General features: G+C 40.3%; 1 protein-coding gene across 1 annotated transcript; it reads left to right on the forward strand.

The window, feature by feature from the left end:
* The first annotated feature begins 32 nt into the window (after positions 1 to 32).
* On the forward strand, positions 33 to 25,285 carry QPCT (glutaminyl-peptide cyclotransferase). The gene is made up of 7 exons (XM_019647778.1): positions 33 to 251; positions 8,602 to 8,748; positions 14,421 to 14,699; positions 18,759 to 18,935; positions 20,970 to 21,069; positions 23,317 to 23,433; positions 24,660 to 25,285. Exons 1-7 carry the CDS (start codon positions 132 to 134, stop codon positions 24,803 to 24,805), a joined length of 1,086 nt encoding a protein of 361 aa, XP_019503323.1. The 5' UTR covers positions 33 to 131; the 3' UTR covers positions 24,806 to 25,285.
* Positions 25,286 to 25,798: the final 513 nt, after the last annotated feature.

Below are 25,798 nucleotides of genomic sequence, written 5' to 3' on the forward strand. Positions count from 1 at the left end.
GGGAGGAGATGGGGTGGGGGGGCGGGCGCAGTCGACCCAAGGGTGGAGAAGAGGGAAGGCGAAGGAAGCGCGTTCCCGGGCTCGTGACCGCCAGCAGCCCAGGGAACCCGCGCTCACACACCCTCCGAGAGATGGCAGGCGACGGGGACCGGAGCGTCGTGGGCACCCTCCACCTGCTGCTGCTGGTGGCTGCCCTGCCCCTGGAGACCTGGGGCGTCAGTCGGGGCGCCGCAGCCTGGACCCAGGAGAAGGTGAGGGGCTGCAGCTGCGTGATTGTACCTGGGCGACTCTTGCCGGGTGCGGGTACCCGGGGCTGGGAGAGCCCCCATCTAGGCAGGGCGGGGGGCGGGGCAGAGCCGGGAACCCCGGCCCAGGCACCGGTGCTCGCCTTGGGCGCCGGGAGGAGTCGGGTCTCTGCGTCCTCACCAGCGTGCCTCGCTGGCCTCCCGGACGCCACGGAGCTGGGTGATGTCACCGGCCTCCCCTCGGCTGCGGTCTGATGTGGGTACTGATAGGCACAGGAAGTGTGTCTCGCCGGCTGCAGCCGGCAGGGAGGTGAGGGCGCATTGCCGCGTCGCCGCCCACTCCGGTCCCGCGACGCCCGCTGTCCCCACGCTCCCGGCAGCCGGGGTGCGGGGCGCGCCTGGGGGTGTGTGCCCACTGCTGCATCCCAGGACGCCCTTGGGACATTGAAATTTCCATGCAGTCTCTGGGTGTACGCGTGTTGTTTGCCCATTTTAGATTTTTAAGCGGAGCAGCTCTGAACCACGGAGTGTCAGTGGAGACCTGCTTTATTTTAAAATATCTTTTTTTGTCTTAGAAGCGAGTAAAATGCAATTGTCAGAGCAATGTATCTGGCTGTGGGTGGAAATTTCATATAAGGAACTTAGGATAAAAGTGATTTGCAAGTTTCCTCTGTGCGGAGTGAGTAGGTTCACAATTATTTCCCTTTCTTGTGTAACAGTTTTGAAATCATGAAATTGCTAGGGACTTGTGCAAATGGTAATGGTATTGGAGTAAAATGGTATGCTTATAAAGATACCAAGAAAAGCAGCAACGTAAAGGACTATAAACTTCGACAGTGTTGTTGAACAGATCTTTTAAATGCTTGCAGTATGTTTATATTTACTCACACCTTTGAAATACTGGGCACAGGCTCTGTGCTGGTTCACCAGCCCCTTCACCCAGCTACAGGTGTACACATATGTAGATGAATAGCCCTCTCCAGTTCCTTGGGTTAGACTTAATTAGCTCCACCATTCAAGGGGACACATGCCCCCACTTATACATAGAGGCCACCAGCCACAAGGGAACCGGCTAGGGATATGGGAAGTCAACTCGGGAATAATTTCATTATAAGAAAAACAACTTTTGCCAATAGGTCTAACATTCACTGAAGAGCACTGAGGTACAAACTCAAATCCTCTCCTTCACTTCACTGTACCTTTCTGGTCAGAAAGTGGCAAGGGGGCTTGAAGAACCAGAAGGTGGAGCCATGCCCCAAGTGTCTTTAGGATCCATCTAAACGGTGGGAGTGAGATGGGAATAGTTTGAACTAGCTGCTTTGAAGGGATCATTTGTAGGCAGGATGTGTTTGTGGGTGGGAGAAGGTGCTGGATTCTTAAAATGTTTTAAACTCATGAGAATTTAACTTTTGAGAAATGTCTTTGGAAGCACAAGTTAAGTCCCTTTTATATTGATTTTAAGAAGCGTGTACTCAGTGTTGTATTGGGAAATTGGATGCTTTCAAATGGTGTAAGCGAATGAGCAAATGACAAAATCAGTTGTGACAATTCCCGACTTCTGGTCTCCTGCCCCCTTTTTCTGTAGGCCTTCATAAAGTCCTCCAGACAGTTGGCAGTGACAGTTTGGCAGGACAATTGGCCATGTGAGAAAATAATTAGTCCATATGTGCCTGAAATATATGCCTGAAATACATGACTGAAATATTAATACATGCCTCCCTGCTCTAAATTGCATATCTATTTTAACCATGCGAGGTGTGCCCTTGTTACACTGGTCTGCCAAAAGGTGAGGCGTGGTAAAGCATTGATTTCGAAATCAATTTTCTTTGCTTTGGAATGAGGTGGCATTTAATATTTAAAAACAGTTCAACCCTGGCTTATGGCTGTGTTCAGAGGATTGTGATTTGGTTATTTGAAACCTACGAGCAATTTTACCATAGAAGCAATATTGTAAGTTGTTAAATTTGCGGGCGGGCCCATAGGTGTATATTTAAGGACATTGGCATCTGGGTAACAGGTATCTTATATATAATCACATCACATGAAGGTGACAGTGCCCCTGCGAGGAGGGTCCATTTATCCCCAATTTACAGATGAGGAAACTTGACCACGATGACACCAGTGAATTGAAGAGCCCTCGTCTTTGCTTTCCGCCTCCACTTTCTTCTCCAAGGTAGATGAGTCCTGGCTGATGGTTCAAGGAACAGTATCCAGTTAATGAAGGAGGGTGAGACTAATGGGAGGATTGGAAGGCCAGAGAGAGAGCTTACTTCCCCCTTTCTGGCTCAGGATGGACCCTAACTGGAATTCCAAAATTGGTAGTTTGTTTTCAGAAACTCCTCTTTTCTTTCTATGTCCTCCTTTTCCCAATCTCCCTCAAAGGGCTTAAAGGTCATTATTCTGGGGGTTGATCTACGGATCAAAATTACTTCTTCTGAGTCCCGCCTTCCCACCTTGATCTCCAATCTAATTCGTTTAGTACAGACCCTTTCCTTTAGTACAACCTTGTCAACCAGCTGTTAAAAGGAATCTCTTTAAATCAGCCCTCCCTCAGGTGCAATCACAGATGGCTAAGAGGGCTTCATATGTTTTCAAAAAGGAAGTTATTAACTCTAATACATTAAAAAGTATGGCTTCTCTTGAAGTCTTCCAATTGTAAAATTAACATGTGCTCATTTTAGAAAACTAGGAAAGTATACTAAAAAGAAAACTATCATCACCCATAATCCCACATTCAGAGATAATTGCTGTTAACCATTTTGGTGTTTTTCTTTCTTTCTTTCTCTCTCTCTCTCTCTCTCTACACACACACACACACACACACACACACACACACACACACAAATATGTGTGTTTTTGTATGTATAGAGATGGATAAAATTATACCAGTCTCAGAGGTTTTTATGAGAATTGAATGAGCTATTCATGTATAGCACTTAGCACAATGGCTGTTGAATAGTAAATGATCAATAAAGGTTTATTGGTTTTTGTTTTTTTTTAAAGATTTTTATTGGGTAATTGGGGGGATGGGAACAGTGCTGGGGAATTGGGGGAAGGGGAACAGACAAGTTGCTGTCCTTTTGTTCTTCAGTCTAGTTGTGGAGGACGCTGCTTCACTGGCCCAAGTTGGCACCATCATTGTGCTCTTCCCGGGCGAGGCAGATCAGTCGCCGGCTTCTGGACGGCCGCTCACTGCGGCTGCTGGCCGCTCACGCTGGCTGCTGGCTACACACGGTAGCCCATGGCAACCCACTGCCACAGGGGCTGCAGCCTATGCCGTCGCCAGCAACTCACGGCAGCCCAGCTCCAGGTTGAGCTGTTGTTCAGCATCTTAGCTGTAGAGGGCAGTGTCACTGGCCCTCATATGTGGGATCCGAACCGGGGCCCTCTGGCGTCCCAAGCGAGTTCTTAACCATCGCGCCACTCGGCCGGCCCTATTGGTTTTTTTTTAAACGCACACACATGAATATTTATTTCATACTAGAGATTGCGCTGCATATAGTTTTATATCTTGCTGTGTCACTTAATAATATATCATGAGTATTTCCTTGAGCCAATAAAATTCATTGCAAGTATCATTTGATGATTGCAAAATCATCATCACTCCATAATTTAATTACCCCTTTATTGCTGCATATTTAAGTTGTTTCGAAACTTTATCATAAAGCTGGGACTCAATGCATTTTAATGGTAGAATTCTGCTTTATTATAACAAAGGTGAAGTAGAAAAATTCAAGTCATATTGGGGGCAGAGGGCCAGATTTAAAAAAAACATTTTTTATTGGGGAACAGCCATGGTCATTGGTTACACATTGCTTTCATGCTACAATGGCATAGTTGACTCTTTTTAAGGAAGGTGCAGCTCACAGTGGCCCACGTAAGGGATTGAATCGGCAACCTTAGTGTTATCAGTACCACGCTCTAACCAACTGAGCTAACTGGTCACCCCAGAGGGTCAGATTTTTTTAACAGAGCAACCACATACAGGAGAGTTGACTGCACCTAGGAGTCCTCCTCCAGGGTTAACTCTGGCAGACTGTTACTGTTCTCCTAAGCATTTCGCATTCTTCTGCTTCTGGAGTCACATGTATTCTAAAAGTCCTTAGGCTCCCCTTTCTCCATGGCTCTAATAAAAGTCCTTAGTCACCCACCTACTCCTCCACTAGCTGTGATTCTTTGGGAAGCAGCAACAGAGACTTCAATGGACAGGGAGGTCAGTGGTAGGCTGAGTGTTGGTAGGGGGAGAAAAATGTTCCATTTTTGAGCTTCTACTAAGATAAGTGCTATAACATCCATTTTGCAGATATGGGAAGTTGTCCTAGTCACAGCTAGTAAGTCAGGGGTTGAGGATTTGACCCTAAATTGTGTTCAAATCCTGCACTGCTTTGTCTCTAGGTAGAGGGCTACTTCTGTGAAAAAAGACAGAACTATATCTTATTCAGTTCCCAACTCGTCCACGACTGCATTTGTAATGTCAGTGACATCTGACACACAGAAGGAGTTCAGTAAATGCTGCCTGGGTTGAATTTTCAAGTAGACACAGGTGTTATCCTGAGTACTGGTGGGAGACACTCATATGGGATGGAAACTGGAATTGAATTGGCTGTGCTTCTGTAATGTTCTCCCTTTCATTCAATGGTTTGGGACCTCAAATCCCTCTGCAAACTGGGCCAGCTCTACAAATTATGTAATTAAAACCCTCTTTGGCCTGGCACCATGTGATTAGCTTAGAGGAGATGCTTCAGGATATCTGGTTCACACATTTTTAGCTGAAAGATTCTTGTCACCCAAAGCAGACGTATTGTCCTGTTTGCCTGGGTTTGAAAAGGCAAGGCAGGGGCTGTAATAGAGACTCATTCCTCTGAGAATGCCTGTGCCAATAGAAAATTGTCAACATGTCTTTTAACTGAACTAAACCTAGACTAGTTTGGGGTTTGCAATTAACATTGGCTCAACACTGTTTTTGCTTCATTTACTTTCCTCAGGCCCAGGCTGCACTTTCTCTGCAGGTTTCTCCCCTGATTGCTTCTTCTCATTTCCATATAGATTTTTATATTTATTGAGTTCTGAGAGTAAGGTTTCATAACAAGTGAATGGGTGCCATTTAGGTAGGAGAAGGCGAATGCTTTTCCATACAGGGCTTTAATGAATAGAAAGGCTTAAGTAATTAACTGAGTGTGGTTGTTTCTCCTTCTCTATCCTTCCTTCATTGACTGGGCAGCTTTTCTCTCTGTGATTTCACAGGAACATCTTTCCTCCTAGGGAGGTAGAGAGAGGAAGGGCTTTTTATTGAAGTGCGTGAATGAAATGGTTGAGCCAGGAGGCTGAGGAGCTACTCCTGTAGATCTCTATCCAGGAACATCAGTGGGCCTGTCTGCTGAACTTACCCTTTATTCATCCATTAAGCATTTTTGAGATGCTAATTCTCAACTATGTTTTACTCACCGTATCTGTTACAGCTACAGATGCTGGAGGGTTATTTATTTTGTTCCTGTTTTTTCTTAAATCCCTTAAGAACTCTTTCAAGCCTTCATAAATTGCCTGATTACACACGAACTTGATTTCCTTTCACTGTGGACATGAAGTGAAGGACCTCATCCACAGTGACCAGGCAGGCTTGGGGATGGCATAATTGTCAATAAATAGAAAAGCAGTCGCTGTTCAAACAGCCTTTGAAACAATAGTTCTCTTTGGTCACAACGACTGTTCTGGGCCAACCCAACTCTAAATCATCATCAAAACAAGCACTGACTATCAGAAATTCAAAAAGAACAAAGCCCACCAACATTGAATCAGAGCAGACACTTCCTGGCCCTTTGCAGCAGGTGCCACCTGCTTCTTCTGTTTTTATGATTGCTTGAGCATTCAACTGATTTGATATTTATGATGGCAAAATGCCCATTTGACTTTATTATAATGTAAACTCAGTCTTCGTGAGATACGTTTAGAAAGATAGTCACCTGTCGATTCCTTATTTGACGAATTCACCCAATATTTATTGAGTGCTCAATATGAGCTAGGTAGAGAGTGGAAAATAAGAGAGAGTTTTGCTCTCATGGAACTGACACCTTGTATGAAATCAGGCATTAAACAAGTAAAAACACAAGGAAGTGGCCTCTAAGCTCCCTTAATTATAATTACCCTAGGAAGTAGGCGTTAGCCAGGTGAAGAGGAAAGGAAAAACCTTCGAGGTAGAAGGCCCCGCAGATGCAAAGGCCCCAGAAGGGCACAGCCTCACACTGCTTTGGGGCCTGGAAGGATGCCAGGGTGACTGAAGCATGTAAGCTGGGGCTCGTGGCCCTGCCTGGGGCTGGTGAGGCAGCAGGAGAGACCAGACAAGCTCTTGTTGGCCGGGTTAACTAATAATTAACCACATAAGTCTCCTGCCTTCTTGCCTCCATTTTCTTCTTTTCGCTTCTCACATTTTCATAGTTTTGTCTTTTAGCTTTAGCTTTCTTCTCAAAGTGTTATTTAAGAGTTAATATGAACCAGATCATCTCTAAGTGGCCTATCGAGCTCTGACCTCTTTTGTGTTTGATAGAAGCAGGTAATAGAACTAAAATGTATTGAGTATTTACTATGGCAATTTACATGTATTGGCTCACTTAATTATAATTAGCCTAGGAAGCAGGTGCTATTGCCTTCATTATACAGATGAAAAAAATTGAGCCTTAATGAGGTTGAGTGACCTCACTAGAATTACAGCTAATAGTGTGGGGCTAAGCTGAGAGGCTGAGCTGAGAGGATTTGTCTGAACCCACAATCCACGCTCTTTGCATAATACCAAACAGTAATACTGAGACATAGCCAAGTGTAGATGAGTATAAGCAATCAGGCAATAAGCATTTTCTTTCTTTTTTTTTTTTAGCTGAGCCATCCTGCCACCTGTTGGCAGCTCAGTGGCAGCTCAGCTCAGGTCGGGGATTGAACCGGAGACCCTGTTGCTCTAGAGCTCACAATCTTGAGTGAGCTCTCAACCAACTGAGCCACTCCGCCAGCCCTAGCATTTTTTATTCCACAGTTTTTCATCAGCCACATGGAGTATTTGACATGGAATGAAAATACCTTATGTGGTTACTTAAACATATTCAACAAATGCTGATCCTGGAAAAGACCCTAAACTAGACAAGGTTCCCCCAATTTCTGTTTTGCACTCCAAAGAGCTTAATATCCTTATGTTACCTTTACCATTCCCCTTAGGGAGGAGTAACAACGTTGCGTCACTGACTACCCTATAAACATGTAATAAATAAATGATTCATCATTGCTAGTATCAAAAAAAAATACAGCATGTGTGAAATATTCAAAATACAAATTTGACTGTTATGTTTCTTTAGTTGTTTAAGGTTCACTTAATTACTATAAAAGTGTGCATAAGAGTGTGAGCATTAATACAACATTAAAATAATTTTAACTGAAGATAAAGTGTGTTCTATTTGGTGGGTTATAGAATCATCAAGCTCTGACTGAAAGGAATTGCAGCAATCATCTAGGTTAGAACTATTCCACAGAAATAAACAATGAGAAGCACATATGAAATGAAAATTTTTCTAGTAGCTATATTGAAAATGTAAAAAGCAATAGGTGAAATTAATTTTCATAATATATATATAACTCAACATGTATTAACTGTAAAATTATTAATTTACATTTTATTTATATTAAACCTTTGAAAGCTAGTGTGTCTATTTTTTTAAAGTACATCTCAATTTGACTAGCTACATTTCAAGAGCTTAACAGTCACATGTGGCTAGTGACTTCTATATTGGACATTGCAGATCTAGCTCAAATTCCTTTATTAGTTTTTTGAGGAAAGTGAGAAGTTAAGGGAATTACCCAAGGTCATACAACCTATAAATGGCAGCCAGAAGCTTTTAATCCAGCTTCTCTGACCTCAAGACAGTGCTTATTTTGTAATACCACACTACCTTTTATAAAGCAACTATGCTAACAAAATATGTTGTTTTGTTGCCTGTAGTTTTTAAAATATTGGGTTTTCTTAAGAACAGGAAATCAATAATTGACATTTTAAAACCTTAGTTTTACAAAGCAATTGTACTAAAAGTCATTAGAAGTTACGCAGGAAATGAGTGTTAAATATCAATTTTCAGGCTCAAAGCATTTTATTGATTTTGTTTTTAAAATAAGCTTATTTTAAAAATAGAATTAGTTTAAGTTTATAGAGCTAAAGGGCCAATTTTAAATTTGAATAGTTTAATGTACCTGTACTGTACTTATAAGAGCCATTTCTTTATTTTGAGGTTCAAAGCAAATATTTTTTAATAGCAAATGTCTCAGGGTAAGACTTAAATATTATGAAATGATAGCCAGTTAAATAATATTGTTTCATCCTCAGAATTATCACCAACCAGCCATTTTGAATTCATCATCTCTTCGGCAAGTTGCAGAAGGCACCAGTATTTCTGAAATGTGGCAAAATGACTTACGACCCTTGCTGATAGAGCGATATCCGGGATCTCCTGGAAGCTATGCTGCTCGCCAGGTGAGAACACAACACACAAGCCTAAATGTTGTTGAACACTTTGCTTTCACATGAGAGATAATATGTCCAAAATTCTGAGTTCTCTAATATTCAGATCTGTATTCTCATATTATTCACCAAAATAAGCAACCAAGAAAACCAAACAACTGAGAGTGTCTGTTTTATTAAGTGATACATGTTAATCTATATTAATTTATGTGTAAAAATCTTTGCCTGAGGTACAACTTCAGACAGGGTACTAAATACTCAGCTCTTGATCATTTCTATAACAGCCCCCCAGACACCCAACCAAGTTTTCTTGAACCCTAAACACCCAACATCAACAGTTTTAGCCAGTCCTTGCTTGACAGTTCTAGGCCAAGAGTGAGTTCCTGTCCCATCAGGCCCTCATTCTCCTTTGGGAAATGGTATTCTTCCTGTAGTGAGAATCAAGATCAGTGATAAGCTACTGTTCCAGTCCTGTGTTTCTCAAGCTTCTGACTCTGACCTATGGTTAAAAAAGAAAAAAAAAAGAGTATATTTTACATTTTATACACACAAACATAAAGATAGATTTAACTGACACAAAATGCTCATTACCTGCAATTTAGTCTGATATTGTCAATTCTGCTTTGCTAGTTTTTTTACAAAAAATCCTTGGTCATGACCCGCTAAACTGATTTCAAGACCCACTGATGCTACCACTGCAGTTTGAAAGACACTGCTGTAGAGGGTAGATTAAGCCATAAACTGGGTTAAACTTTAAATGTCTCTTTGCCTCCTTAGTGTCAGCCTTTCTAAGCAATCCGAAACCTCACCTCTGAATGACTGTTTTTTTCAAAATAGCCCCATTTCAAGGTGCAGCTTGAGAAGGAATGGGGGAGACAGGCCCCTCCTGTTCTCCACTAAGAGTACTCTACCTGCCTAACTCTTCAGGCACCCCAGCAATGTGACAGAGTGACACCTGCACGCACAGCTTTTGGGCCCTTCCAATCTACCAAGTATATGTCTTCCGATTCCTAAGTCTAGTCCAGACAGCCATTGTCTGTTGCTCCATCAACCTCTTGTCTTTCACCCCAAAAGCTCCTGCTTCTCCTAAAGAATTAAATGGTGGAGACCCAAAGAGCACTTTAGTTCTTTCTAACTTTTAGGCAGAGTGAGGAATAATAATGATGATGGAGGACTTTCATCGAGCACTGCTGTAGGTCTGGCACATTATGGAGTTCTTTGCATGGATAATCTCTTTCAGTCCTCACAACAGCGCTACTATGTGAATGCTATTCTTATCCCTGTGCCACAGATTAAAAAAGACTCAAGGTATAGGTATATGAACTGACTTGTTCAAGGTTATACACGTAGTAGAGATGAGGCCAGATTTTAGACCCAAATCTGCTGGACTTCTGCATCCTATCACTGGAGAGCAGTGGCTGGGAGAACCAGCTCTGTGGTGTGTGCTCATAAGTGTCTCCAGCTTTGGATGTTCTCATGCCTGAGTTGGAAAGTGTGGCACATGCCACTCATTTTAATATTATTCCCCAGGCCTCATCTCCCAAGCGTTTTCTTAAAAGAAGCTCAGGGCACTTACTGGGGCTTTCCATAACCCTCAGTTCCTCATCACAAGAAAATCTACGCCTATAATATTCAATTCAACCTTTTTCATTTCCCCATTCCATTTGCTCAGAAGGCTATATATACCCAGAAGCCTATACACATATTTCAGACCTGAGGTTCTTTGCCTGCGACCCTTAGAAGTCCATGAACATAACAAATATTGCCATTTTGATCTTTGCTTAGCTTTAACAGAGTGTATAGCACAAATAATATACATAGATACTGTTGTTAAGAAATACATTTTCATTTAAAAGTGTTACTGAACCTACCATAACATTTTCTATGTCATATGGGAAATCTATTGATGATATTTGGGAATGTGTTGGGAACAGTTGCAGGGCTGCCTATGCATGGTCTGCTGTGACATGGCAGTAATCCTAACAGGAAGGCTGTGTTAGAAATCTTACTTAAGAGATTCAATTTTGTAATTTTTTCGAGAAGAAAATCACCATGAATTTTTTGAGAGCAGATTCCTAAGCTGTGAAAAATAAAGTGTTTCCACTTTTGAAGGTGAGGTGGATGACACTTGTGTTATTATGAGGGACTAATACCCTTAATTTGACTAAGATTAGCATTTTCACTCAGAACTAATTTTAAACAAGAATGGTGGAAATTTTATTTTTTCTCCTGAGGCCTTTTTGAGTGCTAGATCAGATGGTTTATAATGTATAGCGTTTCAGGGTTGTAACTAGAGAAAAATCTCAAATCTAAAAAAAAAAATGTGGCATTGATAGAAAATTGGTTAGTGGATTAACTTTTGCAGTTATCAATGAAGATATGCATTGCTATGGGTTCCCTTTCAGAGAATAATATGGAAATAGTATCCCATAGTCTGCATTTTCATTATCTCTGATCAATGAACCTAAAGCTGCCTAGTGGATTTTTAGAATATTTGTATTTGAGAAAATAATTTATTTGTAAAATAAATAATTTGAAGACATTCAATATTGGTGTATATCAGTGATTTCTAGCTGAGATAGGAATAAAACATAAACTTAAAAATCAAGATGATAAAGTATCACTAATGAGCAAGCCAGAAACTTTGTCCAAATTAAGAGGCAAGCTGGAAACTTTGAGTTTAAAAATCTACTATAGATACTTGGTGTATCTGAGAAGCTGAAAGGTGTGGGCTTCTTCAGCGAAAGGTGTGTGTGTGTCCCTGAGTGGAGGGCCCTGGGTGAAGAGCCCTCAGCTTGGAGCCTGAGAGACTAATATGAGGTACACCCAAGGAGGAAGAGGCACCTCAAGTCCCCGTGGCAGGATTCATCATGCTGACAATGGTCTGTTTGAAGATTCAGTGCAAACACAGCAGAATCTGCTTCCAAACAAACCTGGTCTACTAATGTCATTGTTTCTCAAAACCTAGAAATGAGACTCTAAGTTGATTAAATTAGACGCAGGACCATTCACTAATGTTAACCTAAAGTCTCCCCTGACTTCACCACCCCCAAGGAAGTAGAATGTCATATTTGTGTTTATCTTTTTCCTTTCTTCCTTTTCTCTCTCTTCCCACTCTCTGGCTCTCTCCTTGTCTCCACCTTTTTCTTTGTATCCTTTTCTTCCTCTACTCAATCTCCATCTATCTTTCTCTTCATCTCTCTCTGTCTACATCTAGCCATCCCTTACTCTCTTTTTCACTCTTCCCCATTAAAAAAAATAGATGTACAGTAATTCAAAACACAGCCTGTATTCTAAATTGCATTTTGGTATCCTGGGTGGGCCCAGGCTTTGGCTACCTGGAGTCAGGGAAGCAGGCCCTGCTTAGGGGCAGTTTAGTGAGAAGAGTGGTAGTATTTGCAGCCTACTCTACAGAATTGTTGTGGGAACTTGCAGATTAAGTCTGAAAGCCAAAAGGCACAACGACCAAGGATATTGGTGATGTAACTAGATTAATGCAGCCAATATGATTGTTTATAAAGAGATTAGTTGCTAAGATAAACAAAAAATATTTATACTGAACAAAAAAGGTTACTTCAGGGAGAATTATTTTGGAGGCATTTGCTGTGTTTTTGTGAATTTTAGTGTCAACACAGATAATAGCAGTTATGGCCACGACCTGTTTAGTGGTTGAGAAATGAGTTTGTGAGTGAGACTTTAGTGGAGCAAAGCTAACAGATATATTTTTTAAATCCCAGTTCATCTTGTAAGCACGCAGGCTGCTATTGGTGCTAAAGATGTTTTATGGAGCAGTTTATCATCTGGATACCAGATGTTCTGGAGTTCATGCCTTTTTGTTTTTTTTAGATGACCCTTTTTATGGAAAAAAAGTTTTCCCCCAAGTCTGGAGATAACTTGTTTTCACATTCTGTGTGAAGTTTGTCTTAGATGCCCGGTGATATCTCGCTATTCAAACTACTAATGTCCTATATCATATAATTTTACATATTCCCATTGAGAATAACTTATAATTGAAAAAGAATGAAAAAAACACAATAACTTATTAGTTACAATCAACCCCTATTTATTGCTGGCCTACTGTGAGCAAAGCCCAATACTCAGAACTGTGGAGAATAGCCAAATAAATGAGATATAAATGATGATTTCAAAGAGGTTATAAACATTTCTTTTTATTGTATGAAAAGAAAAGTTGAAAACCTGTAATAGAAAAAGCAAGGTACTGCATATGTGTGCTATTTAGGAAAAAGCCCACCTCACTACAGAAAGCAAGGGGTGAATAGCTCGAGAATCATGTTTGTTTGGCTTTTACAGGATTGACTGTAGAGTCCCTGTCCTCTTCCTGGAAGCTTCCTGCCACAGTTTTTCAAAGGCTCTTGCCTACGTGTCATGTCACATTAGTTAGGGCAGGAGGCCACACAAGACTTGGCGAGGCTAGGACATTTTGTATTTCCTTGGGGGAAAAAAATCTCCCATTCTTTTCCAGTTATTATATTATTTGTTTATCACCTCAAATTCCATCCCCACTGATGTTCATTGTGGAACAGATTGCCGGTTATGTGGATGGTAGTTTGTCATTTGTCTAACAAAAAACAATCCTTTAAGGCGACTTACGAAGATGTACATACTATTTCAAAATAAAGTAAATGAAACCTAGTAAGAAACATGAGGCAAAGGAAAAGTAAAGACAGAAATGGGCAAATGAAACAGTGATGAACTCACTCAAAAGCTCTCAGACCACAAGCCTGGATTCTTAAAGAAGACACTTTCAGTTCCTGAGGTGATGTTTCTTTTCTATCTGCTGCTTTCTCCTGTCACTTACCGTATTGCTTATAAAACTCAAGATAACCAGAAGAGATGGGAAAATAGATTCTTTTTATTTTTATCACATATTCAGTGGGTCTGGACCCTTCTTGAGTACAGAAGGAGAACTACTTATTATGTGATTCTGGTTCAGAGTTGTGTATTGATTCTTACAGTGGGCAGGACCTCAAATACCCCGTAACCATCCCCTTGTTGTGGGACTCTTTCTGTATTGTCCTTAGAAGTGAGCACCAGTATCTTTTGTTAGTGCTCATTATGAAGTATTCATAGTGTATATTATGAAGTATTCGTTGGACTTGGGTCACATGCTATGCACTGGGAACAAAAAGAGCTACCATGTGTAATTCTTGCCCTCGAAGAGCTCAGAGTGGAAGTTGAGACCTATAGGACCCTGGTATATCTGATTTCTCAAACATGTATTCTTAGCCTCCTGGAAATATTGACCAGTGGACTTTAATCGTACTGAACTGGATCTCTATCTCCTGACATGTAGAAATGTCCATACTATATTGTGAAGTGAGAAGAGCAAGGGGCAGAGTAATGTGTGAAGTAGGATTCTTTCCCTATAAAAACATACACCCCTCTGCTAAATATATGTGTGTGTGTGCTAGTATATGTTTGTATAAATAAGGAGAAGGGTGTGGAAACATATACATCAGACTATTAACATTGCTAATATTAACAATTGGAAGGGAGAAGGTTAGGCGAGAGGGAGAGGACTAGCTTTCCCTTTAAATGTCCTTGCTATTAATTCAATAAACATGCATTGCATTTTTAATTTGAAAGGCATCACATAAAAATCTTAAAATAGTTAACAAATGCAGCCTGTCTTGATCTGAAATTTTGGTTTTTGTTTTCATCAGCACATCATGAAGAGAATTCAGAGACTTCAAGCTGACTGGGTCTTGGAAGTAGACACCTTCTTGAGTCAGACGCCCTATGGGTACCGGTCTTTCTCAAATATCATCAGTACCCTCAATCCTACTGCTAAACGACACTTGGTCCTCGCCTGTCACTACGACTCCAAGTATTTTCCCCACTGGGACAATAGGGTGTTCGTGGGAGCCACTGATTCAGCTGTGCCATGTGCAATGATGTTGGAACTTGCCCGTGCCTTAGACAAGCAACTCCTTTCCTTGAAGGTATCTGATTCCTGAGATAAAACACGTTAGCAGTAACTCAGAGTGAATTCTAGAATCCTTGGGGGAGTGAGAAGGCCATTTAGAAATGTAGACCTTTGGTACATTTTGTACTAATTTGTTGCAGAATGGTATAAGTTTGAGTGAATTTTAATTGGAAGATGACATTCTTTGAAATGTGCACCATGGGCAATAAACCTAAGATACATGACAGTGAATTCATTAATTGGCACCTGATTTCTTAGTTTTGAGTATGCATTAAATTAAATGCAACATTTCTTGGTGAAAAATGAACAAATCAGAAGGTTGGTGCAGGCATATGTATGAGCACTCCATTTATTTCTTTTTGTTTATGTAGCCACGAACATCGTAACTTTCCTTTCTGAGAGATGATGGCTCTTGAGTTGGGGGAAAGGAGCTGATGCAAAGTAGTTCTGAAGTAGAGTGAGTAATTCAGACATATCAAGATGAAAAGCATGAAGCAGAAATGCATTATTGTCATTATCTGTGAATCTCGGCTCAATTTTATGTAGCATAGCGGAGCTTTTGTTATGGTCTCAGCTCAAAATACTTCTGGGACTCTCAGATGTTATTTCAGTCTCTGTGTTCTTAAGGGTATATTGGAAAAAAGTGCTAAACTAGATGAAGACATTTTGTTCAGATATCACTCATAACCAAGTAAACACAACAAAGCAAAAACAAAAAACTTTGTTCGCAGGCAACAAATGCCTTTTTCTCCCCCCTCAGGGCTTTATGAAGGGGCCAGCCTTTGGTACAATGGGGATAAAGTAGTAAAAGGTTTATCTTGTAATGGAAGTAATAGAGATATTTGGTTCTATTATTTTCTGAATATGCTGAACTTGAAGAAAGCAAGAATTGTTTATAGCCCCTCGGTATCCTTTTCACTATTTTTTTGTTTTGTTTTGTTTTCTGAACCTTCTGTAATCTCTTTGTCCCGTACTCTGTACTGCTTTTAACAAGCACTCTTCCCCAGCAAATGGGCGAGGTGAGTTCAGAAGCTGATAGAAACGTTTAATTTTTCATGTTTGCATCCTATAAGCCCATGAAATGAAATGAAGTATGACTAAAAGACACAGGCTGTGTAGTGGGAGTGTTTTCTCTTGAGGAGCTCTACCTGTTCCGTGTAGCTCATGCCTGCCTTGGGGGACCAGAAGTAGAAAGGCTGAACACGGTGTTGGGTGGGAATCCACTAAAAAAAATACACATGCCCTCTCTTACTTATCCTTCCTAATAGAGGTAAACTGATATGGAAAATGAAAAATGATAATAAAGTACAACTCTTCCAGTTGTACTTTAAATCTGTATGAAGGAATGATTTTAAGTTCTTCAGCTGTCATGGATTGGGTACGTGATAGTGGAATGTGACCTGGGAGAGGACTTGAGAGTAGACTGGGTTATTATCCCAACTCTTTGCAGCCCGCCCCCTTCCAGTAATAAGATTATAATTAGCCATTCACAAACTTTGCCTTATAGCTTCGCTGTGCCTTCCTACGGTGCATTCCTAGACTCTGGACTTTGGTTATTTGATTAGTTGTGGCCAGTGAGAGACTAGTTGATGTGACACAAGCAGAGGCTGGAAACGTGCCTGTGCAATTGGGCTTGCTCTCTTGTGCTTTTGCCATCACCAGGAGAAGTGCGTGCCCTGACTGGCCTGCCAGTCCCAGGAGGAAGGTAAGAGGTATGTGGAGCAGAGCCAACCCTGATGACTGCAGAATGAAGCAGAGCTTCTCCAGCCAAAAGCAGCCTAGATCAGCTGTCTCTCAGCTGACCTACAGACCCAGGAGGACACATGATTGTTGTTTTAAGCCACTGAGTTTAGCGTGCTTTTCCACACCTCATTATTGTGGCATTGGCTGATATAGCCTTGGATGGGTAAAGACTGCAGGTAGTTCACTGACTATGTTCACGCTGGTAATTAGGCATTTATCATATTGCCATGAAGAAAGACTGGAAGACCTTCACAAATCACACCACACAGATAGCGAGGAAGGAAGAAGTGAGGCAGTGGGCTGGGGAGGAGAGGGTTGGTAAATCTGCATAAGGAACACTTAGATATATAGATGCTCACCCCACACCTGGCAGATGGGGTGAGTGTCCCACCTGTACCCTTGTGTGAGAGGACAGAACATTTTTCTAGGAAAATTGAACCAGGGAGTTTCTGGATATAGGAACACAGGATATAGAGGAGGGCACTCGTGAGGTACCTCTTGGAAATCAAGGAGATAAAATATGCAAATTGAACAGTGAAGTCCCCAGCCTTTTCCCTACTTCCAGCAGGAGAAAGCCAGCAGCCAGCTTATACCCAGCAGATAGGAAACTGGAGGACCCTTCTCTGGAGAATGTGAACCACCTCATAGAAAAGCACCAGACAGTGACATTTGGGATCCTCCGTGAAAACTGGGCACCAGATTGCCCTGCAGGGGAGCCAACCATCTGTGTCTCCAATCAGTGTTATAGTACCTTATTCTTTAATATGAATGAACACAGAGAATGACCAGACATTTGAGGACAGTCTCCAGCATGAAAGGAAGCAAGCAAAACAAATAATACGAATTGAAAAATGACCTCGGAGGGAATAGAACACAAAGAGCAAAAGATAACTAAAAGGACACGATTTTTAATATCCTTAGATAAGAGGAGAACTTTTATCCATAACAGATTAAGGAAACATCAGATCCAGTTTGGTCCAATGGGAGCGCATTCCCCTGGTATTGTAGTGAAGTGGAGAGTGCAAATGGTTGTGTATTTTTCTCTAGGTTCAGCTGCATGAGTGCAGGCACAAAGGAGGCAGAGTTGGATTTAAGGTTATGTTTTTACCATGTGAACTTGACCAAGGCAGAGAGGGGCACGGGGAGTTGAGCCTGTTTGCAAGGGAGCGATTAGAATGATTGACTCTAGAATTAAAGTTGAATATGGAATGAAGTGGGGACTGTGAAAAGATGAACAATTCAATAGATTAGGGATTCCAGGAAGGCTGAAGGATGGTGGGGGTAGGGTACCAGCAGCAGGACTAATCTGAAAGGTGAGAGTTGTCAGACAGGAATCCATCAGAATCCTAGTCACCCTTCTAAGTTCTCCTGAAATTCCATCTCTTGCACGAAGTCTTCCTTGACACCCCAAGGATTCAACCTCTCAATCTATTTAATTCCCAGAGGAGTTTTGCATTACATTTATGACCCCTGGCACACTTTGCTATGCTCATGCACTTGTTTTACCATTCCTACCCCAACTAAAGCATAAGCTCCTTCAAGGGGAGAGGCTTTAATTATTATTCTTTGTGTCCCTGTTGCATTCCTAGGGCAGAGCCTTGAACCTGGACTCAGTTTAAAAAATTACAGACTTAAGTAAAGTGAGAAGCAAGAAAGATTTGCAGTTGTTCAGGTTGCGTTCCCTGGGACACACATGGATGTGGAGTTTATTGAGCATGTGGATTATTTCTTAGGGAGTGGCCTTGGCTCAATACCTGTGGAAGGGAGAGGAGAGCGATGGAATTAAGTAAGGGAGCAGTCAAGCTGCCACACAGGCTCAGCAACAGCCTGCGCCAACTTCTGGGGAACTCTGCAGATGGCATGGTCCTTCGGAGAGGCCCCAGGACCTGCTTAGGCCAGTCACTGGATGGAGGACGCCCCCATGGCTCAGGCAACCCCTAAGGGGACTAACAGCGGAAGACTTTCTGCTCTCAGCTCTCCTAGCAGCAGGGTCAACACATCCTTCTGAAAGGGAACTGGGGGGATGTGTCACCTTGTCCACCACAGCAGCTTCATAGTTTCAGAGTTCTCTGAAGAGTAAGAAAAAAAATGTACGACTTCTATTTCCAGAGAGAGTTGGGAGAAGGTGAGATCACATGGGTGAAGACCGTGAGAGCTGTGGTGATTTTCAGAAAGGAAGTGGTGCAAAATACATGTTGGCATTTTTTTTCTCTCACTTTGGTATCTTCCTTTTCTTTGTGGCTTATCTGTCCTTTTTCTAGTTAATAGAGAAGTGCGTTGTTTTTAAAATCCTCACAGCATTTTTGCTATTGTTTCATGTTCTTTTTACCAGAACGTTTCAGACTCCAAGCCAGATCTCTCACTCCAGCTGATTTTCTTTGATGGGGAAGAGGCCTTTCTTCACTGGTCCCCTCAGGACTCTCTGTACGGGTCTCGGCACTTAGCTCCTAAGATGGCATCGACCCCACACCCACCCGGAGCGAGAGACACCAACCAACTGCACGGCATGGTGAGTCTGGGTAATTTCTGTGGTGCTGCAGCTGCAGGCTGTGCCTCAAAGGAAGCCAAAGTTAAAGCCAGTTAAAGACCTAAAAATGCCCGGCATCCTTGGAGCAGAGTGTTTATAGTAGAACATTCTTTGGCAGGCATTGGGTTTTTGAGGAATCCCAGAGCTAAGAAGAATGATTCTGGGTTGGCAGTTATGTTTGAGCTTAATTAAAATGTTTAAATAATATAAAATTTACATTGTAAATTTAAAATATTTAATTTAATTTTTGTAAAAATGTAAAAAAAACTTAATTAAAATAGTGTAAAAAAAATTAGACTAAGGAGACCTCAGATTCACTTTGGTCTATAGGGAACAGTACTGTATAGAGGTGAAGAGAGCAAATACCTTCTTTGAGGCCTCTGTAAAGCCTGAGGAGGCTAAGGTCTTGGGAAATGGAGTAAGAATGGGATGTTGTATGAGGGTGGGCGTGAAGAATTTCCTCCATGGCTTCAGAGTGCTATAATGACTCCAAGTATGTATATGACATTTTGATGTGTCAGTTTTGACGTGGTATTATTGACATGGGGGTGAAGACATTTTGATGCTGCCTTAAAACCCTGCCCTTATTACTAAGTAATGGGTGCAACACACAGTCTCATTTTTATCCCCATTCTTAGGCCTACACCCCATCCCTACTCCCTTACCCTATCCTTGAATTCTTTCCCTGCTCTGATTCTCTTCCCATATTTGACCTTCCTTCAGTCTTGAGTCCTCACTAACCCCAGCTTGGAACCTGATGCTTCCCCTCAGACTTCATTCTTACCTGCCTTCACCCACCCCTGCCCCTCACCCTATCTGTGAACTGAAAGCCTGCTCCTACCGCCTCCACTGTCCCTTTCTTTTGCCTATCACTAGACCTCCACCCTCTGAGTCCAATTTGCCACGTTAAATGTCCTCTATTACTCTAACACATCTCACATTGACATTATCTCCACCCCATTGTCCATTGGCAGCTCATAATGGGTCAGGAGAATATGGTTTATGGTTGGCACCTCATTCAATCACTTGTGCTCAACTGGCAAAAAAGCATTCACAGGAGGAGAAAAGACCTAGCTAATCAATAGGAAGAACAAAGTTATTTATCAGTCCCAATATATGAATCCATAGTAATGGTTAAGACCATTTTTTTTCCCCCAGAAATAAATTCTTAGTAGCTTACCTAACCTTGTGAATATACTCTGGTTTCAAACAAGCCTATTTTTTTCCCCAATGAATATATTTAATCATCATCATTCATGAGTTAACAGATACTATATCTTTAGAAACATAGACTCTGCAAATATTTGTCTACTATGTGTTAGGATCTATACTAGATATTTATCCACACATTATCTCACTTACCGTATATATCAGGAGTTCTTAATCTGAAGGCTAGTCCTCAAGCCTGCTGATGTTTTGTGGCCCAAACAAGTTAAGAAACACTGGATCAATTGTAGGCTTATAATCGGAAGGGACCTTTAGAGATCAGCAAGTTTGAGCTTCTGGTTAGTTAGAAAAGGCAATGGAGACCAGAGACATAAGGTCATATAGCTTCTAGTCAAGGAATTTTTTATATGATGTTTGGAGGAATAAATAGTTACTAAGTGTTCTCCTATAGGCAGCTGTGTCATTATAGACAAAGAATAAAATGGCTAATTAGAATGGAATAGAAGATCAGACAGGCTTGGACTCCCATCTGAAAATAAAGTTAAATGTATTCCTTTCAAATCTATGAAATACTTGTCGAAATGTTCTCTCAGTAATATCCTTGTGGGATTAAAGATATGAAGAACATACACTTTACCATTTGCCTACATGGCATAAGCAAGATTTAGTAAATTCTCCAAAATAATTAGTTTACAATGTTATTAAACCTTTTGTTCGTTTATACAGCTCCCTAGATTATTCTCAACTATTAAAATGCTGTTAGTTTTGACTGATTGTTTTGTTTCCCATTGATGAGTATGAAGCATATTTTGGTTACAGTGATTAAACAATATTTTTATTCTCCCTTAGGATTTATTGATCTTATTAGATTTAATCGGAGCTCCAAACCCAACATTCCCCAATTTTTTTCCAAACTCTGCCAGATGGCTCGATAGACTTCAAGCAATTGGTAAGAACCACTGTTATTTAAGAGTCAAACCTGTTTTTTTCCTCCGGCAAACACTACATTTTCAAATTCAAACTTTACATTTAATTGTATGATTTGAATATATATTTTGCTGCCTTTTTTTCTTGCTTTATTGATTAGTTTATTGTTCCTATTTATCTCTTTTAGTAGGCTCACTTTATCTTCCTGCATGAAACTTCATTTTGATATGGAAACATAAAATACTATATTTCATATTTGCATATCCTTAGAAATGGTTTGAAAATATTTTCCTGTTTGAAACATGTGGGATGTACTTCTAGGGAAGACTTGACTCAACAAAACATGTTGGCTAACGATGAATGTTAGGTCCTTATAATGATACCAAAAGACATTCTTTCATTTTTCTTTTCTTTTCATCTCTGTCTTTGTCATCTTATATTTTCTGCCTTATCCAGACATGATTTTCCTTTAAATCTAATACAGTCTCTGCCTGTTTTCCAAAAGAATAAGAGATCAAGATGCAAGAGAAAGCCAAGATCCTTCAAGAGTCGTTTAGGAGAAGGGTTAGTGTCAAATCAATGAAAGTAGACTAGGCCAGACCAGGTGAGGCCTGGCCAGGCAAAGAAACAAAGATATCTACGGCTAAAGAAAGAGGCTTGGGGCTTGGAGAAGGAGAGTAGCTTCTTCCCTTCATGCCTTCACTTTCCACCTCCCCAAAACACAAACATCCCTTCCCTGCTCCTCGCACACAACAACAACAAAAAACCAATTGGAATCAGGGAGACACGAAAATGAGATAGACCTTTATTATAGAATTCAGGCCAGAAGGCCTGTTTTTGAGGCAAGAACTTCAAGCTCTAATTCCTTAAAGAGAGAGAATTACTTACAGCCACAGAACTTCTTGAGCAGGATAGAATGGTATCACTTCTAAGCCAGTTGGAAAAGCACTGCCATCTCAACTCATGCTTTTGCTACGAATTCAGAATCTGCCAATACCCAGATCTAGAATATTACAAGCGAAACTTTTACCTGAACCTCAGTCTTATCTTTGGCAAATTTCAATTCCTAGTTTGGAAGAATTGCTGTTATGGTATTATTAACATAAGCTTCTTGGGCCTCTTTCTTGCAGTATGGTTTCTGTACTTTGATGGTAGCCTCAAGAAATTGGGTTTGGCCTTCTTTCAAGAATTTTGTGCACTTTTCATATTTCCTCTGCCAGAATGAACTTATATCAGCAACTTGCTTTATAATGCAATTTTAACCCATTGTGCTATCCCTTCTCATGTTATTTACACTTCAAACCATATCTAATTATATAAGGAAAAGTTGTATCCTAAGATGAAAGAATTGTAAGTATCAATAAACAGATGGGGATATTGTTTGGTGGTGGTGAGGTCTTTCTCTGCGTTCCTAAAATCATATTCCATATGCATGCTACTACTTGGCCTAGTTTTACCCTTTAAATGTAGTGATTAAAAAAAACCAAAAACAAACCCACAATTATCCTGGGAAGTTTCATTCAGTTGTCTTATACTTGTCTTGTTTCTTATCATCTTGTAACATAGAACGCGTGTAACACATGGGTTCTATGGTCCAAAGAGGATAAGAGTGATGGAAGGCAGGCTCGTGGTTCTCAAACTACAATGTGCATCACCTGGAGAGCTTGTTACAGCCCAGATTCCTGGACTCCACCCCAGAGTTTCTGATTCAGTAGGTCTGAGGTGGGAACAGATAATTTGCATCTCTAATAAGTTCCCAGGTGATGCTGATGACCCTGGTCTGAGACCACAATTGGAGAACCACTAATGCGGGTCAGAATAGCTAACCCTTTTCCATAGAGTGGCCAGTCAGGATACTTCATCCCCATTCAGTTGGAGTATTCCCCTTTTGAGGCACACATCTCCTCTTAAGGTATTCTTCATGTAAGATCTCAGATCTGTAAGTATCCACATCTGTGTTTTTCTCCCTCATTTTCCTTTGGTTTTTCTCACTCTTCATCTCTCCATTGTCCTGCTGAGTTTCTACCTCTAGGGAGGTTCTTACCTATAGAGCTACAGCCATGTGTTACTCGCCTCTCCCCAAAGCTACTCCAAAATTTACACACCCACGTTCAGCCCAGATGTTTATTGTCATGGGTGTGGCTGTGCTCACTGCTGCATAATGTTTTAAGAATGATGTACTGAGATTTCAAACTCATTATGTATTCTGAGTATTGATAAGATAAAAATAGATATTTATCTGCTATCTAATTGTCATTGTCATCTGCAGAACATGAACTCCATGAATTAGGTTTGCTCAAGGATCATTCTTTGGAGAGGCAGTATTTCCAGAATCATGGTTATGGAGGTGTCATTCAGGATGACCATATTCCATTTTTAAGAAAAGGTAACGTGTGTATATGTACATGTGCATGCACATGTTTAACCTAATGTATTTATTGTATTTTATGTGCTTTTGTGACAATCTAGAAGGGTGAGGGACCATTACATTTAATTAATCGACAAGTTAAATCATCCACCAATCATCTTATGGCTTCTATTGTCTCATGAAAGTCATTCCAAATCCTTAAGGACACCTTTATATTTTTTTCCTACACCTAGAATATGTAGGAAAACTCATGTTTCACTGACCCTGCCTTCCCTTTCATAGAGTTAGACTGGAGTCTTAACACTTTGTGTAACTCTGGTATTTTCTGATTAATAAGGAAGCACTATCCTTAATGTCAATAGTGGAAGTTTAAGTGAGCCCAAGGACTCTTGTAGTACCCTCCCAAGTGGTCTCCAGCTTTTGTTCTTGCATCCTATTCTTTACATAGAAAGGAGAGTTATCTTTTAAAAATGTAAATCGAAATATGTTGCTTCCCTGATTTAAAGTTCTGGTGGCTTGCCATCACATAGAGTAAGGCCCAGGGTTTTTCCATGACTTATAAAGGCCTCCATCTTCTGACTCTCCAACATCACCGTCCCTCTCTGTCTCCAATCAGTATTGCTCCGAACCAGCTACAGTGGGATCCTTACTCTTCCTGAAGTGGGCCAAGGACATTCCTACCTCAGGAACTTTGCACTTGCTAATACTGCTGCCTAGAATGCTCCTCCACAGATCTTTGCACAGCTTGCGCTCTCTTTCATGCATGTCTATTTAAATGTTAGCTTCACACACAGGCCTTTCCCTGACTTTAAATACTCCTTTCTTGGCCCTGCTGTTTGCCCCTCATTCTCTAGTCTCCTATCTTGTTTTATTATTCTTTATAAGCCTTATTACTTCCTCATTATTTTTTATATTTGTTCATTTGCTTCTTTCTCTGCTGGAATGTAAGCTTCATATGAGCAGAGCTTTGCCTTTTCACTGATGGAAACCTCAGCCCCTAGAATAGGGACTGGTACATAGTAGATGCTTTATTATTATTTACTGAATTAATTGACATTTGTTTGATGAATGAATGACTTCGGAATACAAGGGTAAGATATAAGGAAGTACATAGAAGCTGGTGAAGTAGCAGCTGTCTTTAGATGGTATAGAACTCCCACTCAGGCTTCTGCTTGAGGAACAACACCTTCTAGTTTACTCACTGGAAATATGCACTTAATTATAAATCAGTTCTTTCTTATTAGGTGTTCCAATTTTGCATCTGATATCCTCTCCTTTCCCTGAAGTCTGGCACACCATGGATGACAATGAAGAAAATTTGGATGAAACCACCATTGACAATCTCAACAAAATCATACAAGTCTTTGTGTTGGAATATCTGCATTTGTAATATTCTGGTATAGTTCACAGAAATTGCAGTATCAAAGTCAAAAGGCAAGGTACAATTTAAAATAATATGACTCCAGACAAATGCTGTGTGGAAACTTCTGTCCTATAGACTCACTCTGTAGGTAGTTTTGAATACATGATCAATAAATCCTAGAATTATGTCATGTCCTAAATTGCTCATTAATTTTCATCTAGAGATAAAAAAGGTAAATGGAAGGAAAACAGAAAATAAATATATTTTAAAAACTCCTTTAGCTAAATAACTATGAAGCTAAGTCAGATTCTTATATTCAGTATCATGATCTTTTAAATAGTACTTAAAAGTAATAGTGGTGTGCAATGTGTAGCCTAAGTTTTTTATGATTTTTTTTGTACTTGGGAATCTATTACATATAAAAAAAACAGTGACATCATTTCAAGACTCAAATTTCTTTCAGAAATCTTTGTAGGGTTTATTTTATAGAAATTAAATCAGAATTAAATGCCCTGCGTGGATTTCTTTTTTACATATAAAAATTTATAATTTAAAGTTTGGTTCAATTTTTATAGTTTTACAAATTTAACATTTTTATTTAAAAAATAATATAGTCATTAACAAAAAAATTAAAAATGGGGAAAAGAAGAAAACTATAATGTTATTATATTAACAGGGTCACCATTTAATCTTTAGTTCTTCCTTACACATTTTCAATGCAGATTTTTAAAACATAGTTATGATCAATCTATGTCTACAACATTTTTGTCCTTTTTTTCTGTGAAATCATACACTTACCAGACGTTTATTTTCTGTTTTGATTTTGGGTTGAGATGAAGACAGAAATTCTAAGACTGTTGAATGTGACCTCCAAATCATATTAATGTAACGTAGCAGTTACAATAATTTTTGTGTAGGTAAATTATATGTTATTCAAGTTTGGTTAATCATAACATTTTTTTTTTCAGGAGATTCATGGAAGCAAAGTTGTTTGTGCTGGAAACACATAGGAATTTATGG

Source organism: Hipposideros armiger, unplaced genomic scaffold (assembly GCF_001890085.2).
Source record: "Hipposideros armiger isolate ML-2016 unplaced genomic scaffold, ASM189008v1 scaffold_116, whole genome shotgun sequence".
In the NCBI taxonomy this organism is placed as follows: domain Eukaryota; kingdom Metazoa; phylum Chordata; class Mammalia; order Chiroptera; family Hipposideridae; genus Hipposideros; species Hipposideros armiger.

Bases quoted from the DNA above. Each gene is read 5' to 3' on its own strand.
- QPCT (XM_019647778.1), top strand. From the start codon at position 132: ATGGCAGGCGACGGGGACCGGAGCGTCGTGGGCACCCTCCACCTGCTG. The intron at 18,936-20,969 runs GTGAGTCTGGGT...ATTCTCCCTTAG, and splicing joins CCAACCAACTGCACGGCATG to GATTTATTGATCTTATTAGA. The intron at 23,434-24,659 runs GTAACGTGTGTA...CTTTCTTATTAG, and splicing joins TATTCCATTTTTAAGAAAAG to GTGTTCCAATTTTGCATCTG.